General features: G+C 34.9%; 1 protein-coding gene across 1 annotated transcript; it reads right to left on the minus strand.

Annotated features, from left to right (window-relative positions):
- Positions 1-20438: 20438 nt before the first annotated feature.
- Positions 20439-22220, minus strand: LOC127149549 (uncharacterized). The gene is made up of 4 exons (XM_051085331.1): positions 22076-22220; positions 21178-21987; positions 20978-21082; positions 20439-20794 (listed from the first exon to the last, which is right to left on the minus strand). Exons 1-4 carry the CDS (start codon positions 22218-22220, stop codon positions 20439-20441), a joined length of 1416 nt encoding a protein of 471 aa, XP_050941288.1.
- Positions 22221-22491: the final 271 nt, after the last annotated feature.

The following is a 22491-nucleotide window of genomic DNA, read 5'->3' on the forward strand; positions in this document are numbered from 1 at the left end:
ATGTTGTTTAGATTAGGGTAACCAAATCTAAAAGATCGTGTATAAAGAATTTTGAAAAAAATCGTTTAGATTAAAGTAGCTAAATCTAATCGATTGTGTAAGAAAAATAAACGATCGTGTACCAAAAGAATTAAAAAAATCGTTTAGGAAAATTTAAACGATCTTGTACAAAAAATCTTGAAAAAATAAACGATTGTGTAAACAAATATAAACGATCGTGTACCAAAAGAATCTGGAAAAAAATCATTTAGCCAAATCTAAACGATCGTGTAGCCAAATCTAAACGACCAAATCTAAACGATCAAGTAATCAAATCTAAATGATGTGTAACCAAATCTAAACATTCATGTATCCAAATCTAAATGATCATGTAACCAATTAAATGGTAGAATTGAAAAAATAAATCGTTTAGATTTGGCTATTCAAATCTAAACGACCAAATCTAAACGATCATATACCAAATAATAGACAAATCTAAACGATCGTGTACCAAATATATTACGTGTGTTGTTGACGGTGTGGTTAACGGAGCATTTTTGGTATTTTTCATTGTGGGTCTGTAGGCTTTTTCTGTTTTCGGAATTGTTCTATATAGTGTAAATATTTTGCCGCTTTGTTATATTTTTTAAAAGACCCCTTAAAACTGTAGGTTAAAATTTAATGCGTATATGATACACATTAAAACTATAGGTTATGAGAGAAATTTATATTTAAATATGATTCAAATTTATATTAACTTAAATATATGATATTTAATTTAGCAATTAATTAAATAGAGAATTAATTAATAGTTTGATTTTATTTTATTTAAGGGAAACTTTCATAAATATGACAAACTACTAAAATATTTACGGCCCGTGTAATAAAGCCATAAGTTAGCCATTTTTTAAATATTTTAGGCTTGCCCTTCCATCTTTGTCTTCTCTCTATGATTTTTTTATCGTTTTTCTTCTTTACTCGTTTTTTTTCACTGTGATTTCTTTTCATCTTTCTTCTTTTTCTCTTCTTTTTCTCTTCTTTCTTATGTCGTTTAGAATTAGGTAACCAAATTTTATTTCTTTCTATCGTCTTGCTTGTTTTTCTCTTTCTTTTTTTTGCTACGTGCATCGTCTGTCTTCTTATTCCTTCTTTTTCCCTTTTTTTCGTTCGCTACGTGCATCGTCTTTCTTATTGACAATTTTATTGACAATTTGATGATAACAAATTTAAATCTTTTATTGACAATTTTATTATTTTGAATAGTTCATAATGTAGAGCTCGAAAAAAATGATTCTAATGCCTCTTGAATCACCAAAATCGAAGTTCAAACGAAGAAAATATTGCTAAAAGAAGCTTAAACGGAAAAAATGCTCGAGATGGTGATGTGGCGGCTAAATAATCAATTTGATCCAGAAGAGCCACTTGGAGCAATGGAGAAGTAACACATGTGGCTTTTGTTTTCATTTTTGTTTTTTGTTTCTTTTTTTTTTCACTTAAACCGAAATGAATTTTGAAAAGAAAATGAATTTTATTATTTATCTTTGTGTCTAACGACTAGTTTTTTTTTTAAATTGTGAAGTTGTTTTATTGGACTTTAAATAAATTATTTTAAAAACGATATATTATTATATTATTCTTCATCTTTGTGTCTAACGACAAGTTTTTCTTTTTAAATATTGTGAACTTATTTTATTGGGCTTTAAACAAATTATTTTGAAAAGACATATTATTATATTATTATTTGTATTGTGTCTAACAGCTAATTGAGTTTAAATCTCACCCATTCATTTTTCTTTTACTTACATCCAATGACCCAAAATGATTTTGAATTTCAATCTTTCTCTTCTTTTTAAATACTTCATTTTCTCCAATTTTTAAAAAAACTTTGTTTATCTTTACAATCCTCAAAAGTTGCAAAAATCCACCATTGTTATTCTCTCGAAAGCTTCATATTTTAAATTTTTTCATCTTGTCCTTGAACGAATCTTTTGTTGTATTATGAGGATTAATTATTGTGAACATAAAATTGTATATTCACTCTTTTAGAGAGTTTTTCTTTTGTGTAATTTAAAACTTCAACATATTGTGACAGAAAGAAACTTTGTGTAGAATAATCATTTCTTTCATAAAGGTTAGTCTTGCATAAACAATTTTACAAATGAAAAAGAAGATAAGAAAGAAACTTTGAAAACATAAAACAGTTGAAAATTCACTCACAAACTTATTTCAGTTTTCCTTCTTTAAAACGCCGAACTTCCTCTTCTTCTTGCATAATACACTTCTTTTCAGTAGAGTAGTTTCTTAAGAAATTTAGCATATTATTCCTTCACTACAAGAAATCTGAGTTCTCCTGACGCAAAGAAAGGCATTGACAAAAAAATCGTCAGGAATGACACAATATCCTAAAGCACACTTGCACACATCGGGCGAGTCAACCTTTCCCGACGCCGTGATATAGACGTTGGGAATAACAAGTTATCCCAACGCATGCATGTCGTGTTCGAAATTGATAGTAAAAAATTAGATAATATTTATTTTCTCAGATATATATTCCCAACGCATGCTACATGACGTCGGGGACCGTCGGGAGTAAGACGCTCTTCCGATGTGATTTTGGTACATCAGGAATGGTGTCGGGAGTAACGCAAAATCCCTGATGCAATTAGTTTTTTTATCGAGAAGGATGTCGGGAGAAAAGGGATCTCTCGATATTTTCGTGCTGCGTTGGGAGTTTGCCCATAAATTCGATGTCTCGGTTCTGTGAAACACATAATCGAAATGAACGACGAAAAAATTAAAGAAAAGCTGCCGCCGATCGAAGAAGAGAAACCCGATTCCTTCGCTGTCGTTAGCCTCCGTCGTCCTATTAGAATGCTATAATCTTAAAACTCGTACTTTGTTATTTGATTCAATAAAAGTTATTATTGAATGCTATAATCTTAAAACCAATAAATTGAGGTCCCAAGGCTATTTTACTACGTTTGTCCATACACTTGAACTTTATGTAGAGACATAAACATGGATTAAGTTCGAGTTAATAACCCAAATAGTCTATAGTGTATGAATAAGGTTGGGTGCCTTATTCTGGAAACTTCTGTTTCCAGAATAAGGGTTTAGGGTTTAGGTTGGGCGCCTTATTCTGGAAAAACACTATGGATGTAGCCCGCTCTGTAATTAATACGAACGATGTAATCCTGAATCGTTCATGTGAAGAAATGGGAGTGGGGGCATCCTATGTGAATGGTTGCATAAGACTGAAACCACGAAATAGCCACTTTTAGTTATAACATCGTAAACTATAAACTGACTGTTTCAATTATGATGACCTAGGTAACTTGATCTTAATCCTGAGCTAACTATGAACTTCTGTTCATTCGGTAATATCCTTAGATCTGCATAGGTGAGGGAAACTCTTCATCGTTGGCCCAATAAGCCTCCCATTTCAGCGATAAGACCGAGTGGATAGCTAGGGACATAGGGTGCAAGATGGAATTCACTTCTACTCATTTCCAGGATAGTAGATAGGTTGTTCCCTTAAGGACTGAATCCAAGTCTTGAACAAGAGGCCCCATCTTCTCATTGTTCCGAGAAGGATTTAGGTTTATAAGTTGAACCTTAAACCAATTATTCAATAGTGGATCAGTGGATCTTAAGGAGCATGATGTAATCTCGGGGGTAAAACGGTTTTTTGACTCAGCAAAGATTACTAACAACCTGTGAAGGATCAACTTACTCATCATGGTTATATCAAGTTGACAAAAATATATCTATAGTGAGGGGAGTGCAACTAAGAGTGTTTAGTGGAATGACTCTTTAGTTAACGAATGTTGATTAAGCTTGGCCTAAAAGAGTTTAGCAAGTTAATCTCGAATCGTTGGAGTCCATGATCTATAGGTCCATTAGGTTTCCCTACTAGCTCATATGGATTCGACTAAGAATAATATGTTGATGTAACTCGAATTGTTCGAATTAGGAAAAGAGAGAGAAACCGATAAATATATAAGATATAAGTCGGTAGATATAAACTTTAAGCTTTGTGTTGAAATATGATTTAAATAAATATGAATATAGATTCATATTAGCAGCTTGGAAAGTTTTGAAATGGTCAAAGTTGTAAAAGTCAACATGTTGACTTTTGACTTTGAAAGACAAAACTTTGACCGAAATTTATATTCAAATATGATTTGAATTTTAGAAAAATGAATACGGATTCATACTAGGGAGATTAGAATTAGTCAAGACGGGTAAAATAGCAAAAAGTCAAAAAGTTAACTTTTGACTAAGAAAAGTCAAAGTTTGACTTTGAGTTAATTGGTCAAATAACCAAATTGCCCTTTGACTAATTTCCTTATTAACTAAATGTTAGTGGGAAATGTGGCAGCTTATAATGAATTAGAAGACACTAATTCCATTAATAGTTAATGGATTAATTAGGTGTTAAGATTATATGAAATATATTGCATGCATTTTGCATGTAATTTTTCTATATAAACTTCTCATTTCAGAATGAGAAGAAGATGATGATTCTCATAAAATTATCTAAACGATACACCTACCTCCATCCTTCTCTGTAAAGGATTTACTTGACAAAAACGAGTCCCACAACTCGATTCTTGGTCCTGAGATTAGTAGGTTAACATAATGGTTATCATATGCTCGTGATGTATAGGCAGAGAAGTTTTTTTGGAACGAAGAAGAAGTTGAGAACTACAAAGGTAAGCACATCGTTTACTTTTTATATTCTTCGTTCACGTCTATCGTTTAGTAGTTGCATGTTAATTTCTAAATCATTTAGATGCATATAGAGTAAAGCATGATATTTTTCTTCCGCTGCTCCATGCTCTCTGTTGTTTTTCCCATAACGTCCCTCTCCTATCATCTACCGCCGCACATTCTTAGTTAAGGTAAGTTTAAAATCCTTAATTTTAGTTAATTAGGTTAGGTTCATTTAGTTAGTTTAGGGTTTTGTTTTTTAAAATTTGTTTTAAGATTTTGATGATGAATTACTTTTTTTTAGATAGTTTAGGATTTTGTTTAGGAATAGATTTTTGTCTGTGAAATGGAAATTTTGAATATGGGTTGAATTGAAATTTGAAGTCGGGGGTTGAATTGAAAGTTTGAGGGGGGTTGAATTGAAAATTTGAAATGGGGGGAGGTTGAATAGAAATTTTGAAGGGGGTGGGGGGTTTGAATCGAAAATTTGAGGGCAATGGAATTTGTTTGTGTTAAAAATTCTGTAATATGTGTTAAGATTCGTTTTGGCTGTCCTACAATTATGGTAGCCTGTTTGTGTTGAATAACTTTGCGTTGTTGATTTGAGATGGCTATCTTATAGTTATGGTAGCTTGTTTGTGTTGAATAACTTTGCATTGTTGATTTGGGATGGCTATCCTGCAGTTATGGTAGCTTTTTTTGTTTTGAATTTGTTTATATTTTGAGGGTTTGAAGGGTGGTAGTAGGATAACTTGTAAGGTAGCACTGTTGGAAGGGGTGGGTAGGATGCGAATATTGAAGTATTTTGTGGTTAATAATTAGGTTGTGTCAGCTATCTTGCAGTTATGGTAGCCTCTGTAGTTTAAAGTTAGTTTTAGTGAATATTTTGAAAGATTTTATATTCAATGGAGTAAGTTTAAGATGTGAGAAGAGATGAATATGTTTCTAATCAAACCTATTTATGTTTTAGGGACTTAAACTACGGAAAAGGCTTGGATGAAACTTAGGCATAAGTTTTTCCTTAAGTATAGAGACAGAGTGACCCAATTTTTAGAATTTTCCAAGTTTCACGTTGATGTCTACGAACGATTAAGGTGTCCATACAAGAGGTGTATAAATTTAAATTGGAACTCACTAGAGGGTGTGGAACAACATAATGACTGAGTGCATCATGGAGATACGTTGATGCCTACTAACATTAATGCCTACTAACTATTGGACATAATGAGTGAGCGACATATGTTGATGCCTACTAACTATTGAAATATCCCCCTACTACAAAAAATGAGTGTATCATGGAGAGTCATCAAGCTTTAGAGGTACAGAAAACTTTGAGAAAGGAACTAGTAGTAACCATTTTGATGAAACAACTAGTAGTAGGCAGTTTAAAGAAGAAGTTGATATGTTTGGTATGCTAAATGATTTACAAGCCCCTATTGAACAAGAAGAGGATACGAAGGAACGTCATTTGAAAGATGAAATGTCGAGGAATATTATGGTGGATAGATGAAGATAGAACAAACATATTTCATGTTTTTATTGAATGAAGCACGTAATGAGTTGTACTCCGGTTGTTCTGAATTTACATCATTGAATATTCTGGTTAAGTTAATTCATGTGAAGGTTCTAAATGGTTGGAGTACAAGTCGTCCGACATGTTGTTAGAACTCTTAAGAGCAGAGTTTCCAATGTGTAGTAGTACTATCCCTAGTTCATTTTATAAAGCAAAACGAAAACTTCGTGACTTGGGCTTAGGATACGAGACTATTCATGCTTGAAAGTACGAGGGTATTGTATTGAAAAGAGTTTGCTAATTTGCAACATTGTCCTACATATGGCGAGGCTCGGTACAAGGTTAATTATAATAAAGGGAAAACAATTTCTCATAAGGTACTGCACCACTTTCCTTTAGTACTGAGATTACAGCGCTTGTTTGTATCGTAGGAAGGGTTTGTAAACATGAGATGGCATAGGGATAAACGTGTTGAAACAAATGATGTGTTGAGACATCCAGCTGATGTAGAGGGATGGAAGCCTTTGATTCTGAATTTCCTAATTTTGCTTTTGATCCAAGAAAAGTGCGTTTGGGCTTGGCTTTATATGGGTTTAACCCATTTGGTCAAATAAGTACCTCGTACAGTATATGGCATGTTGTGTTACTTCCTTAAAATTTGCCGCCATGGAAATGCATGAAGAGAAAAATTTCTTCATGTCACTGCTTATACCCGACCCTAGATCTCTTGTAGGGAAATCGAAGTGTATCTCCAACCATTGATTGAGGAACTGAAAGAGTTATGAACTTTCGTGGTGCGTACGTATGACTCTCTTACAGGTCAGTTCTTTCAGCTACATGCAGCCTTGTTGTGGTCGATTAATGACTTTTCGACGTATGGTGACCTATCAGGATTGAATACAAAGGGGTATCAGGCATGTCCTATATGCATGGGTGATAGATCGTTGTTCGGGATACAAGGTAGAATATCTTTCATGGGACATAGACGCTATCTTCCAGAAAACCACGTGTGGCGTAGAAGGAGGCTACACGATGGAAAGATAGAGTGTAGGACTTCTTCAGTGGTGATGAATGGGTAGGAAATCTTAGAATAACTAGATCAATTGGAGTTTCCAGTTATAAGTAAACATCCTTCAATAAAGGATAAGAAAAGAAAGATAGCTCTTAATTAGACAGAGAAAAATATTTTTTTTCAAACTTCCTTATTGGTCGAGATTACTGTTACGTCACAAACTTGACGTGATGCACATTGGGAAGAATGTTTGTGACAATTTGGTTGGTACGTTGTTGAACATCGAAAGAAAAATCAAGGATACCACGAATGCTCGGTTGAACCTACAAGATCTGAAGATAACAAAGGATTTACACCTTATAGAAGTTAGTGACCGATTGGTCAAGCCACACACGAGCTACATGTTGACTAGTAGTGAACGAGTTGAGTTTTGCAAGTTTCTGAAATCAGTTAAGTTTCTCGATGGATTTATTTCCAATATATCGAGATGTCTGCATGAAAGAAAGGAGAAAATATCAGGACTCAAAACGCATGATTGTCATGTTTTATTACATCGACTGCTACCTATTGGTATTCGAGCATTCTTACCAAAAAACGTGTATACTGCTATTATCGAATTATGTAATTTTTTCGTGACTTGTGCGCCAGAACGATGAGAGTAAGTGATTTGGACAGATTGCAAAAATACAACATAATCATACTTTATAAGTTGGAAATAATATTTCCACCTACCTTATTTAGCGTTATGGTACACAAGGTGCGTCTAGTCTTCGTATTACATCACAGAAAGAGAAACGCCTCTTCCATTGGTACATACTGAACAATGTAAATAAAATATCGGAGTATTACAAGTAAGCATTCCTTATCTTCGTAATTCTTAGGTATAGTTATTATACATTGTTCTTACACAAATTTCTCTCATAATCATTTCCGTCAGGAAACATTTGAGGCTAATACGTCGACATGCTCGAAATGCTATGGATTTGTTTAAAAGACATGAACGGGCATCCTCATAATGGTTTTGAGCACTGGTATATAGCAATTTTTGGTTTTGAGCAAAGGTATATAGCAATTTTTCATGTGACATGTATACACTAATGTATTTAAGCACGTGAAATGTATATAATTGTTGTCACATTGATTTTAGGTGTTAGAACTGAGTAAGTCTAAAAACCTATCTCACGATTTCTTCTCACTTGAGATGGGACCATCATTTGATGTTCGTTATTACAATAGATGCATCGTGGGTGGGCTGAGATTTCACACGTCAGAACTTGATTCCCGATACAGTACACAAAACAATGGACTGATGGTCATTGGTGAAAGTGATGCAAGTGGAAGTGGCGATAATAATTTCTACGATGTTCTGGATGAAGTGTTGCACGTTCAATATCCATTGGGAAGAAAGGTATGGCTATTAAATTGTCAGTGGTATGAGATGGACGTCAACAAAATTCAAAGAACACACGTTGAACTAGGGTACAAATCTCTCAACATTTCCCGTTTTTGGTATGCGAAGGAACCTGTAATTCTTGCGACACAAGCACATTAAGTTTTTTAGCTAGATGACTTAAAAAATGGTAGCAATTGGAAAGTTTTTCGAGTCGTCAAGAATAAGCGTATATGGGACGTGGCAGAAGTGGACGATATTGAGAATGAGCACCTTAATGTACTAGAAATCGTTGTGAGCCATCGAATGGATGACCACATCGAGGATGACACTCTGTGCAAGACTGACGTTAATCACACAATCGTTGAAAGATCGACTTTGCATAATGTCACTGATGACTTTATCGACGATGTAGATGAACACTTGTCACATGCAAACGACGACGATAAATTATACTGATGAATCACGTACCCACATATTTATGTAGTTTATATATTTTGATTCTAGCTATGTGTTCGTATTTGCTTATTGAATGTTTGTTTTCTATGTTCATAGGCATTCTGTTGTCCTTATACCCATGCAATAATTTCCTTGAGACAGATGCTATGTTTCTCGAGTTTGCAAATGATTTAGATAACCTTACTAGAGGGTCGTCGTCGGTGGACGATAATTTGGGTGAGTCTAATAATGGCATACATTTTAACATAGGATTATTTCATGTTTTTTCTCTAACATTATATGTTCTTATACTTTATTGAGCATGGATGTCTTCTCAACCACCTGCAAAGGAGATGTGCATGGTATTGACTCTTAGAGTTGGAGCGCTACGTTGTAGCCAATGGACGCATTCCGATGACGATCGTCCTTGGCGCTGAGAAGCCTATTTCTCCGTATGTCGTTCGCTTCAGTCAGGCTATAGGCGTGTGTGTGCGAAAGACATTTCTCGTTTGCTGCCATAAGTGGGCGGATAATTAAGTCCACTACACATTTATGATTTCATTCGAAATATATTTAAGTTAACCAAGCTAATGTGTTATTTTTGTAATGTGTAGTGGTTTTTTGTGCTTGATTTCAATGATCAAGCAATAAATAGGTTCGTTGAGCATCAGATGCTCAGCACCTTTAAAAAGTTCTAGAGTGACTGTCACAGGCACTTCAAAAATTACAGCGACCCCGAGGAGGCTCGTGCCAACCCACAAAACCTATTGGTTGGACGTGATGAGGATTGGCGCTTCCTCTGTGACCATTACATGAGTCGTGCATTCTAGGTGAACAATTGAACCCTTTTTCATGGCTAATTATGATTTCAACTTTTAATATGTATAAGAAATAAACAATATAATTGTTTTCATGAAGGAGCAATCACGGACGAATAAGCTTGCTAGACAGAAGTAGCCTTACAATCATAGCAACGGGTCAAAGTCGTTTCTACAACGACAGCACGAGCTCGCTGAGCAAGGAGGGGAGTCAGTCGACCATATGGAGTTGATCTAAAAAACACACATTCGAGTTGGGATGTTCGAGTCGGGACGTTCGTGTCGCAGGCTGCAGAGGATGCGCATGTGAGTTATCGAAGCAACACTTATGCCCTTATTAATTGTCCTATTTGATAATATATTTTTGACTTACTAACTTAGTTTTTAAATTTGTTGTAGAATCAAATGCTAGAACTCCAGTTCCAGCCTAAAGGGTAGTCAACCACTCTCTGAGGATGAGATAGGTGATCAGGTGTTGGGTAGACGACCAGGCTACTCAAAAGGCCTTGGTTGGAGATCCAAGCCGAAAACATGCAAGACAACGAGTGCGAAGAGTTCTTCAACGTCATGTTCGCAGTCCATAGAAAGAAAGATTCAATTACAAACTAAGCTTAATCAAGCTTTGAAACGGATTGAAGAGTAGACAAAAATCAATAAGTGTTAGCTTCAAAAGTGGAACAAATGCAAAAGCTGATACAAGACATGACTCGGGCACAACAAGGACCATCACATGATCCCTAGCTTTGTGGTACGTATATATGTTTCAATTATTTTTAAGTTTTTTAAATGACAGTATACGGTGATAATATGAATATATATGTACTAAACTTAGCCACTTTCATATCATTGTAGGACCTGCGGTGTAAAATGGCGTACGAGGCTCGTTAGAAGACGTACGACTTTCTCTACACTTTTTCTACAATGAACATTATATTTTTTGTATTATGAATGCTATTATATTTTTTAAACTTCTTTGTATTATCAATATTAAATTTTTTTGTTGAATTTGTGTTTGTATTTCGTAATTTACTAATTTATTTTGAATTTTCTTTAATTTAATCCAAAACAAATGTGAATATTTCACAAAATAGTGACTTGATTGAAAAACATTATAGTTTATTTTAGGAAAAAAATAAAAATTACTTATTTTAAAAAATTACATATAAAAAGAAATTTCTAACGCAACAAATGTCCAGAATACATTGCACACAACACATCGGGGATAGTTTTTTCCGACGCATTAGTGACGAGTGACATCGGAAGTCGTTATTCCCAATGCATAGATGATGTCGGACATGATGATGTTGGGAATTAGGTATTGCCAACGCATCAAAGGCATCGGTAAAGGAAACGTCGAGAGAAGGTTATTCCAGACGCCTTGTTGGTGACGCATCGAGAATTGTTCTCTTGATGAATTTCTTTCGACAACTTTTCTGACGTTGATTTCTGCATTGAGAATTCTTTTGCTGACGTTTTTACCACTTTTGCCGACGTTTTTGTGTGTCGGGAGTTCCCCCACTTGTTGTAGTGCTTTCTAATGAACCTTCTTCCCTATTTATACTAATTCTAAATTGGATTAGTCACTTCTAAACTTCTCTAAGCACACCAGCTCCTACCCTTAGTGGTACATGTGAAAAATCTGTGTTTATCCTAACCATGTTTAGCTTAATCCTTTACACATGGCCCATTAAGTACCATTAGAAAATTTCCAAGAAGATTCCTAACTCTTCATCGCCCAACTTTAGCGTGTGATGAACCTCAACTCACTTCCTTAGTCTTTCTTGCCTTCTTCTTCTTCATCTTGCATCACTAACCTTAACGTCGAGTATAAAAATACCTATCTTCTTTTCCTGTTTCACAAAGCTAACGCGATTCAACAAAATACTTCTTCAAAACCTCCTTCAAAACTCTTATTTACCAAAATGACCCTTCTATTTAGGCACGAGTCTCACACTTACTTGTTTTGTAGTTCGCATTAGAAAATTGACTCAAAGACACGTTATGATGCATTATAATTGTGCAACATAAGTAGGCATCTAAGTTGGGACTCTGTAATAAAAGATACATGTCGTACCTATGCATTGCTAACTTCATAATGTTCTCACGTTTAGCAAGCAAGTAAAAGGAAAGCAAACAACTATTTTGGGGATTTAAACGAGATTTTAAGGCACAAAACTAAATGAAGTTTTTTCTCAATCGAATTAAGATGAAAAAGAGAAATATATTCTAGCTTTCTTTCCATTATAAAACAAACATGTATATTGCAAACAATTTCAATCGACTGCTAATTAATTGAAGAAACTATTTAATATTAATTAATGAACAAGAATAAAGTTTAAATTCACACTAAACTAAAAGAAAACACTTCCATCTTAGTAGTTTCGATCATAGAACAAACATATATGCTGTGAATGACTTGTCCTTTTGATGCTTATAAATCTTGTAACCATTTGATTGCTATAAATCTAATATTTCAATTAAAATCATATGTTACAAATTTAAAGTTAAGTATAAATATATGTTACAAATTTAAAGTTAAGTATAAATCTGACTTTTTTCCTTTTAATTCTGATATACATAGAGGAAAACAACTTTGGTTTTATAAAGAAATGTTTTCTCCATCTCTTTGATTTTCTCTAAGCAAATGTGTATTCTTAATATATCTAACTTTTATATGATGAGTGCTCGTCTATCAAGAGTGTTGTGTTAACTTGAGAGAGTGATTGACGTGAGATAATTAGTCGTGGTTGTGCTGCAATTTCTTTCAAAGTAGGGGCCATTCTACGACACAATAATTGATTGTTTTGACGCTTCATTTTCTACCAAACAATTATCAACATTTCATTCCAAGTTTTATGAAAAATTTCCAATTTTCTTCAAGGGAGATTATGAATTCATAATTCAAAAGTGGGGAAACTAAAACCAAAGGAAATGATTTTAAAAAAAAAGTATTCTCAAACTACAATAGATATTACAAGTGTCTAGAAAAGATAAAATAAGGTCCAAAAGATAGAAAAATAGGAAGAAGAAAAAAAAATTTCTTTGGCAAAACTTCAAAGCGGCAAGGATTTTCCTCAATGATGGTCTTTAATTTTGGAGATTTTGAACATCTTTTGTGTGGGACAAGAGCAGCAGGTACCATTTCAACCCAATTTTTCATTCTTTTCACCATTTTTATTTTTATTTCCAAGGAGAAAAAAACTTTATAGCTTTTGGTGCTTGAAGTAAGAAAATATTGGAGTTTGAAGTGAAGAAGGTAAAATTTTGTATATATAATGGGAAGGTGGGTGTTGCAGAGGTTAAAAATAGGATTTTAATTTGCTTGGCATGGTTAAAAATGAGAGATCTTCATTTTAAGAAATTAAAGAAATAGTTGTCTCGAATAATGTTTAAAAATAGTTATGGTTTTTAAAAAATAGTAAATATAGATGTTTGTTTGAGAAACTATTTATATAATAAATTGGTTAATTTTCGTAAAGGTAACAAAACACCAAAATATTTATAGTCTGTGTAACAAAAACAAAAAGCCCATGAAGTCAATAAAATATTTTAATAAATTCTATATTTGTCCTTCATATTGCCGACGATTCATCACTTCTTTCTTCTTCTTATTTGTGATTTATTCATCTTCTCTTCTAGATTTCTTCAGCTCCTGTTCTAGATTTCATTTCTTCTATTTTTATTCATCTACTTTTTCTTTCTTTCTTCATCTTCTTTTTCTTTCTTCCCACTCCTCTTCCAGAATATCAAGATCGTTTAAATATCACTTTGATATATGTAAACGATCGCTTACCTAGTCCACATGATCGTTTAGCATGGTCAACACTGTCATTTATTTGAAATCATTTTCCCATTGTTTAAAAAAAGACTACACGATCATGTGGATATGAAATAAACGATCGCTTACATAGTCAACACGATTGTTTAGATTTGAAGCTATCTTTCCATTGTTTAAAAGTGTTACACGGTCGTGTGGATATGATTTAAACGATTTCTTACCATAGTCAACACAATTATTTAGATTTGAAGCATTTTTTCATCGTTAAAAAGAACTACACAATCGTACTGATACTACCTACACGATCGTGTATCATTTCCTACAAGATCACGTATCATGATTGCTTAGAAGAAGAATTAGATGCGCATGTATGGTCGATTAATCGCGTGTTAACTGGGGCTTTTGGTATTTCCCATTGTGGGCCTATGGGCTTTTTCTGTTTTCTAAATTGTTCTATACAATATAAATATTTTGTCAGTTTATTATATTTTTGCAAAAAAAATGTAATAAATTTTATATTTATAATTTTGAGATTACTTAAGAACTACAGGGAATTCTATTATTGTACTTGTACTTGAAATTTTTTATTTGTTTTAGTATATAATATAATATATATATATATATATATATATATATAAATTGTAGTGGGGTAGCCTTTTGAGAGAATATGATTAGCAAATATAGCACATTGTCTTACTATTTTGCATATACGACAAAATTCTCACTTTTTAAAATACCCTAAATCTTAAATTTAATTTGTTATTATTATAAAACTACACTTCAATAACTTATTACTTCTTCCATTTTCAATGCCTTAATAATCCCTTATTTCTTCTCACAATTTTTAAGGCCCTAATCATTCTTTCTCTTAGGAAAAACTTAATTTGTTTCTTCAATAAAGTACATATTCACTACCTTCTCGACGTACAACTTAGCTAGTTGGTCTAGCATAAACATCGCTTTGACGGGTGTAAACCACATTGTCTTGGTGAATTTATAGACTATTACCCACATTTCATCTTGTCCGCTTGAGGAACATGGTAGTCAAATAGAAAATCCATGGTTTTGTGTGCTCCCACTTCCACTCTGGCACTAGTAGTGGATTGAGCAGCCCTCTCGGGCTCTGATGTACTGGCTTAACTTGCTAACAAATTAAACATCTCAACAAACTCTGTTATCTCTCTTTTTCATTCCAAGGCACTAATACGTTCTCTTTAGAGTCTTATACAATCTTGGTAACCTGGATACATAGCATATGTTGAACTATGAGCTTCTTCCAAGATAGGATCCTGTAATTCTCTAACACTTAGAACACATAGTCTTCCTTGCTTAATTGTGGCTCCATCTGACCTTAACTAAAACTCACTTGCTTGGCCCTTCTTGGAGTTTCCAAGCCTTTTATGAAGTTGACTGTCTTCTATCTACCTTCTTCCAATCTCGATTGAGAAGACGTAACTTGAAACTGAGGTAACAAGCTCCTTGAACTTCGTGCAGTCATAACTGCCTTGGGACTCTTTAGCTCTCTCAGCAAAGCTACTCGAACGCTACACAAGGCACTCTTTAAAAGTCTCAACTTTCTACTTAAGGTATGTGCCACCACATTATCCTTGCATTGGTGGTATTTTATGGTGCAATCATAATCCTTGATCAGCTCTAACCATCTCCTTTGCCTCAAGTTCAATTCCTTCTTATCGAAGATATATCTCAAACTCTTATGATATGTGGTCTGTGAAAATATGGCAATTTTCACCAAACAGGTAATGTCTCCAAATTTTCAAAGCTAAAACAACTGCTACTCAAGGTCGTGAAAAGGGTAATTACACTCATGCTTTTTCAACTGTCTCGAAGCATAAGCTATTACATTTCCTTCTTGCATAAGCAGACACCCTAGACCTTGTCTTAAACCTTCACAATAAACTATGAACTTTTTTCCCTTAACAAGAAGTGTCAAGATGGGCATTGAGACCAACCTTTTCTCTAGCTCTTGGAAGCTTTGCTCGCACTTTTCTAACAAAAAGAAACTTAGCATTCTTCCTAGTCAAGGATGAAAAAGCTAATGCTAAGTTAAAGAAATCCTCCACAAATCGTCTGTAGTATCCTGCTGCACCAAGGAAACTACGAACTTTGGTCACACTAGTTGGCCTTCCCAACTGACAACTACTTCTATCTTTTATGGATTGACCCCTTCTGTTGAGATCACATGTCCTAAGAACACCATTTGATCTAACTAAAACTCACACTTACTAAACTTAGCATCAAGTTCTCATCACGCAGTGTCTGTTACACTACTCTTAAATTCTCTTCATGAACTTTCTTATCCAGAAAATAAACCAAAATGTCATCTATGAATACTATCACAAACTAGTTGAAGTACATGTAGAAAATCTTATTCATGCGGTCCATGAACACTACTGGTACATTCGTTAGACTGAATGACATGACTAGGAACTCAATAATGCACATACCTTGTTCTGAAAGTTGTCCTCGAAATGTCTGATTCCTTAACCTTTAACTAGTGATAACCGACATTAAGTCAATCTTGGAGAACACCGATTTACCTCTCAACTAATCAAACAAAGAATCGATACGTGGTAGGGGATACTTATTACGTATCGTGACCTTATTCGGCTCTTTGTAGTATATGTACAATCTTAGAGTGTCATCCTTTTTCATGATAAGCAGAACTAGAGCTCCCCAAGACGATACACTAGGTCTAATGTATCCCTTGTAAACTAAATCTTGCAATTTTTCCTTTATTTCACTTAACTCTCTTGGGGACATCCTATAAGGCGCATGTGAGATGTGTACGGCCCTAACAACAACTCAATGGTAAATTTCATTCCTCTATCAGGTAGCAATTCTGATATTTCCTCTGGAAACACATCCAAGTAGTCTCTCACTACTGGAACATCCTCTGGCCTTAACTTCCCTTCCTGCACTACTAACACATGCACAAGAAATGTTGGGCACCTTTTCCTTAATAACATCTTAGCTTTCGAGACTCAAATCAAACTAGATGAAACAATTTTCCTTTGGCTTCTGAACATTACTTCTGGAAATCCTGATTTCCTGAAAACTACCTCCTTCTTGTGACAATCCATAAAAGTAAAATGTGCATACAAGAAGTCCATTCCAAGTATCACATATAAATCTCGCAACTCAAGTAGCAAAAGGTCTACTGTTAAGTGAACACTTTCCACTAGCACATTACAGTCTTGTAATGCTTCACTAACTAGCATCGTGTCACCAACTAGATTATAAATAACTAACTCTTCTGCTAAGGTCTGTAACTTCTTACCCAACTTACTCATAGATGTTCTAGACACAAAGGAACGCATAGCATCTGGGTCAAGTAAAATATAGGGAGGAAATTACAGATGAGAATTGTACCAATAATGACATCTGGCATGTCCTCTACCTCCTGCTGAGTCATGGCGTACATCTTGTCCTACTGGTGAGACCTTCCCACAACTCCCTTCTACTTCAGCCCACTGGTCCCCTCTCCTTCAGCCGCTGAAGTTCTCTGTTGCTCTACTGATTGGGACTCTACCCTTTAGTTACTTTACATTTCAGCTCTCAACTGTAGGCAATCTCTCTTAAAGTGACTTTCCTGCTTGCAATGATAGCACATATTAGTTCCAACAAGACACAAACCCCACTCTCAACTGTGGGCAATCTATCTTAAAGTGGCTTTCTTGCTTGCAATGATAGCATATATTGGTTCCAACAAGACATGGACCCCGATGTAGTCTACCACAATCTTGGCACAATGGCCCTTTAGCTGCATTGGCTGTAGACTCTTATCCCACTCAGGACCCTACCATCGACCTGACCAACTGACTAGAAGTCTTCTAACTCTACCTCCGAAAGGCACTCCCTGCACTGTTCTATCTTGAGGACGAACCACAAGAATGGCCCTAAAAACCTTGCTTACCTGATACACTAGGTGTGTATTTTCTCTGATTTCGGCTTTTGAAGCCACTTATTGGAGGAGCCCTTTACTAAGCTCTACCACAACTGTGGGACCCTCTAAGCTCTGCTCTACTTGCAAAGCTGTCTTTATTAACTGGGAGAAATTTGACATGTGGCAATAGTTGTAATTGGGGTACAGATCTTCTGCCACAAACCCCTTTCAAACCTCCTACATCTATCGTTCTCAAATTCTATTATAACTTGAACATACTTGATAGCTTGGTATATTTCTTCTCATACTTAGCCACAGATAGTAACCTTTGTTATTATCTCAGAAACTCATCTCTTTTCGTTTCATAGTACGTACTCGGGTAGTATTTCTCCTCAAATATGCCTCAAAAGGTCTGCCAATCTAGTAACCTAACATCACTGCATCTCAATGGGATGGACTTCGACCATCCCTCTACTTCCTTCTAAAGTAGGAAAGTGGTTGATCCAACCTTCCTCTCTTCAGGATAATCCATTACCTTAAAACACTTTTCTAGCATGCTTAACCATGCCTCAGTGGCTCCTAACACTTTTAATCTTTCTATTCCATACTTTTTCTTAGGCTATTGCCCCAAGACATCAATTAGTCTTGAGAAACCTTATCATATATCGCTTCTTCTCATTGTCTTGTCACATCAGGGTTAACTAAGTGTGCTTCTGAGTCTATTGTGGGCTCAATTGTTGACCTTGATCCACTTCTTGCACCCTTTCCTCGCCTTAGTGGCATATCTACTTCTTCTAATTCCTACAAAAATAACTTAAGCTCTTAGCCACCAAAATCACATTTAAACCTACCAAGTTTTCCAAAACCATGCTCTGATACCAAGCTGTCACACCCCACCTTGAACACAACCTTACTTGCCATGCGAGACGTGGTATGACTTGAGTATCCTTAACGCATCTAACACCAAATACACTCATTCATAAGGTCCCTAATCTTTGCTTAGTCATCCAATATCTTTTCTTTGACCAACTTATCAATTAACAAATCGTTGGGGCGATATTATACAACATAGAGAAGATAAACCAAATTAAACTTTGTTAATCTTTAACCAAGTGCTTACAACAGCTTTACATACATAAACATAAATACAACAATTTAAAACTTAAGCTAAAATGCCTTGGTTGCCTTCTCGCTTAGCAAACACTTCAACCTTCCCTATTTGGCTTTAACGCCTGCTTCTTGGAAGATGAGTTTTGAAAACATAAGTCTACGGACTTAGTGAGGTTTTAATAAATCCTTTTTGAAAAGATCTTTTATAAACAACATTTCGCTAAAACTTTCAAATCACAAATCTCTTATGTAAACATATCATTTCATATAAAACAAAACATCAATTCATAATAGCTTTCATTTCGCATAGTGCACCATTTCACATAACACTTATTAGTTACCGTACATTCCTCTTGCCAAGGATCCCAAATCATTCTCTACGCTAGGTCATGTAACTTTGCGTTTAGACTACTCTAATAACAGCATCCGAGAATATACAGATTTGTCCTTGTTGCTTAGGCCGCTAAGCTTAATACGCTCCTTTCAACGTATAAGTCAGCTTCTCATCACCATGTATCCCCTTTCATCCCATGGTTACCATGACTCTTTATGTGCACATAAAAGTTAGCTCATTGATCGAAGGTAACTAATGGTTCGAAAACTATTTCATAACACTCATGCTTTGAAGTATATGAAACTTACTTTGAAATGTAGACAAAATGGCAACACTTCAACTTTTTTAGTTTTCCTTCTCAAATAAGCAGAATAACCCTTCTAAGTTCTAATGATCTGACCTTAAGCACTATTTATACTACTTTTCAACTGATCTTAGTTGTCTTTAAACTCTTGTCCTTTTGCCAGCTACTACTCATAATGGTACACATGTAAACTTAAGATTTATCCTAAACATGCTTAACTTAAATCTTACACGTGACCCATTAGGTAGACTTAAGAAATTTCTGAGAAGTTTCCTTACTTATTCGTGCTTAGTCTTTCTTCTCACGTAGTGCCTTAATCGCATAGCAGCACTTAAACTTCAAAAGTCTTCCTCTCGAACTATCTTAGTCCTTTCCTTCTTCTCGCATACTCTTACTTCAAAATGTCTTGTCCAAAATAGTTAACTAAATTTTACTTCTTTGCTTTTAATTTTGGTGCAGGTCTTACAGGATGCTTCTAACTCAATGCATGATGATTTGATTATAAGACTCTAACTTTATTTTATCTTACTTTCTTATCTTCAACTCATTCTCTTGACTTACTTAGGTTTAACTTAACTCTCTTAGGTTTCACCTATCATGCTAGAACTCTACTCTTCTAGTTCTACTTCAACTTAACTCTTAGTTAGTTACCAATGAACTAACTCAACTTTTACTTACTACTCAAAAGTTTCCTTAGAGTTAACTACTTTAAACTACACTCTTTCTAGTTCCTTTAAAGCATAATGCTCTAATACCAAGTTGTCACACCTCATTTCAAAGCACCTCCTAACTATGCCCAAGATGTGGCATGAAGTAGACCGACATTGTTCTTCTTTTAACAATATCTGTCAACCCAGTGTTTTTAAAGGCTTAAGGCACACTAAGCCCCAATGGTCCACTGGGGCCTAGGCGCAAGGCGCACAAAAAGGCACGGGCTTTTTTTTCATGAGGCGCACTGTACAAATATATATACACACACAAAATTGAAAGGAACAACAATGTATAAAATATAAGTAAATAACCAATGTGGAAATAAGAATTAACTCTAGTGTATAAAATATTATAATATTAGTTTTATGCCAAAAAAACAAAACACAATAGAAAACTAGTTAGAATTCAACAACAATCAAAATAAAAGTTCATTCCTAAAGATCAAGCTCATCATCACTAAATTGATCCTCATCTTCATTCACTCCTTCGTTGGAGTTATAGCCATTGGTATCTTCTTCTTCCTGATCGGAGTCATCCAAATTTATTTGTTTGGGTGTGGGTTGTGTGGTAAACGAGGATGAACATGAAACATTAGTCTTTGCTCCTGAGGCCCTAGCTCTAGAATAGAAGGTTGGTTCTTTTGCTTTGGCAGCTCTTGAAACATCACCCCACGTTAAAGTATCATCATCAAATACTAGTTTATCCTCCTCCTCAGAATCATCATCCAATCTTTCAATCAACCATTCGTTAGTATCATCAATATCTCTTAAAGAGATGGGGTCGATGATATCTCGAAGATTGTATCAACGTTTTAATGTTCTATTGTATTTAATGAACACTAAATTATTCAAACGACTTTGAGCAAGTCTATTTCATTTCTTGCTATGAAGCTACAAAATTAGAAAATTTCATTGTCACTGCCAGTATTACATTCGCATGTAAAGGAGAGGAAAGCTAACCTACTCAAACATACTCCGATTACGTTCGCATCCAGAAGCACTACAAGTAAGACCTAAAATTCTCACAGCAAACTTTTGCAAGTTTGGAGTTGATTGTCCAAAATTATCCCACCATTCCACTACAGGTACAACGTACAAAAAAGAAATATATTAATAAAATAATTTATTGTTGAGTATTGTTGAGTAATCGACTAATCATTTATTTGAAATTTACTTGTAGATATTTTGTCTCTTTGTCTGATTGCTAAAGGTTGTCCAAACAATGCTTCAACTCTCTTATACTTGCTTAGTTCTGCAAGTATTTTGTCTTGGATGTCTAATGAAGTAACCATTTTTGTTATGCATGAGTAGAGCCCGTTAACTATTTCATCATCCTCTTGGATGTTAAGATTCGAATAATAGAATGACGGGTTTAAATAATACCCCGCTGCATGTAGAGGACGATGCAACTGAAGCTCCCATCTTCTATCAATTATGGTGAAAATGTCCTTGTATTTTTCTTCATTATTATTGAACGACTTAGCAATAGCTTCTTTAGCTCTATCCATGGCCTCATAAATATATCCCATAGGTGGCTTCTTTTCGCCATCAACCAATCTAAGAACTCGGACTAATGAGCCAGATACTTTAAGAGCAAACACAATTGTAGTCCAAAAACTAGCCAACAAAATAGTCTGAACTACTTGCCTTCCTTGTTGCTCCTTACTCCATTTGCTATCCTTCCATTCATCTGAAGTAAACATCTTCCTTAACTTGTTCTTTTGATGATGTATACTCGATAATGTAATGCAAGTAGTAGCAAAGCGAGTCTTAGCTAGTCTAACTAACTTCTTTTGGGTAGTAAATCGTTGCATCATGTATAATAATTCAGGACAAACATATATGAAGTTGCTAATCTCCATGCCTCTTTTCAAAGATTTGCGAACATTGGAGATCTTGTATATATCTTCCAACATCAAATCTAAGCAATGAGCAGTACATGGAGACCATATTAATTGTGGTCGCTTTGCTTCTAACAATCTCCCTATTAGCAAGGAAAATAAGTACACATTTAGCATAGAACTCACTAAATCTAACAATCTCCCTATTAGAATAATAGTTTACATTCTTACCTGCCATCACATTTGCTGAGGCACTATCAGTAACTACTTGTACAACATTTGCTTCTCCAATGCGCTCTACAAAATTGCCAAGTAGCTCAAACATCTTCTTTCCATCCTTCATATAAGATGAAGCATCGATGGACTCAATAAACATGAATCCCTTAGGACTATTAACTAAAAAGTTAATCAATGTCCTATTTCTTCTATCGGTTCATCCATCAGCCATAACAGTGCATCCAACCTTAGCCCACTCTACTTTATGGCTCCTCATCAACTTATTTGTTGGTTCTAATTCCTTCTTCAAACATGGGACTCTCAACTCATGATATGTTGATGGTTTCAATGAAGGACCAAATTGCCCAATTGACTCAATCATATGGGCAAAACTATTATATGTGCAAGCATTCAAAGGCACTCCTGCATCA

The sequence above is a fragment of the Cucumis melo genome, chromosome 5 (genome assembly GCF_025177605.1).
Source record: "Cucumis melo cultivar AY chromosome 5, USDA_Cmelo_AY_1.0, whole genome shotgun sequence".
Taxonomy (NCBI): domain Eukaryota; kingdom Viridiplantae; phylum Streptophyta; class Magnoliopsida; order Cucurbitales; family Cucurbitaceae; genus Cucumis; species Cucumis melo.

What these genes read in the sequence shown, in the direction of transcription:
- LOC127149549 (XM_051085331.1), bottom strand. Translation starts at nt 22,220, where the DNA reads ATGTTTATTGAGTCCATCGATGCTTCATCTTATATGAAGGATGGAAAG. An exon ending in AAGAGACAAAATATCTACAA is followed by an intron (nt 21,083 to 21,177) that starts GTAAATTTCAAA and finishes TTGTACCTGTAG; the next exon opens with TGGAATGGTGGGATAATTTT. An exon ending in TGGATGCGAACGTAATCGGA is followed by an intron (nt 20,795 to 20,977) that starts GTATGTTTGAGT and finishes ACAATCTTCGAG; the next exon opens with ATATCATCGACCCCATCTCT.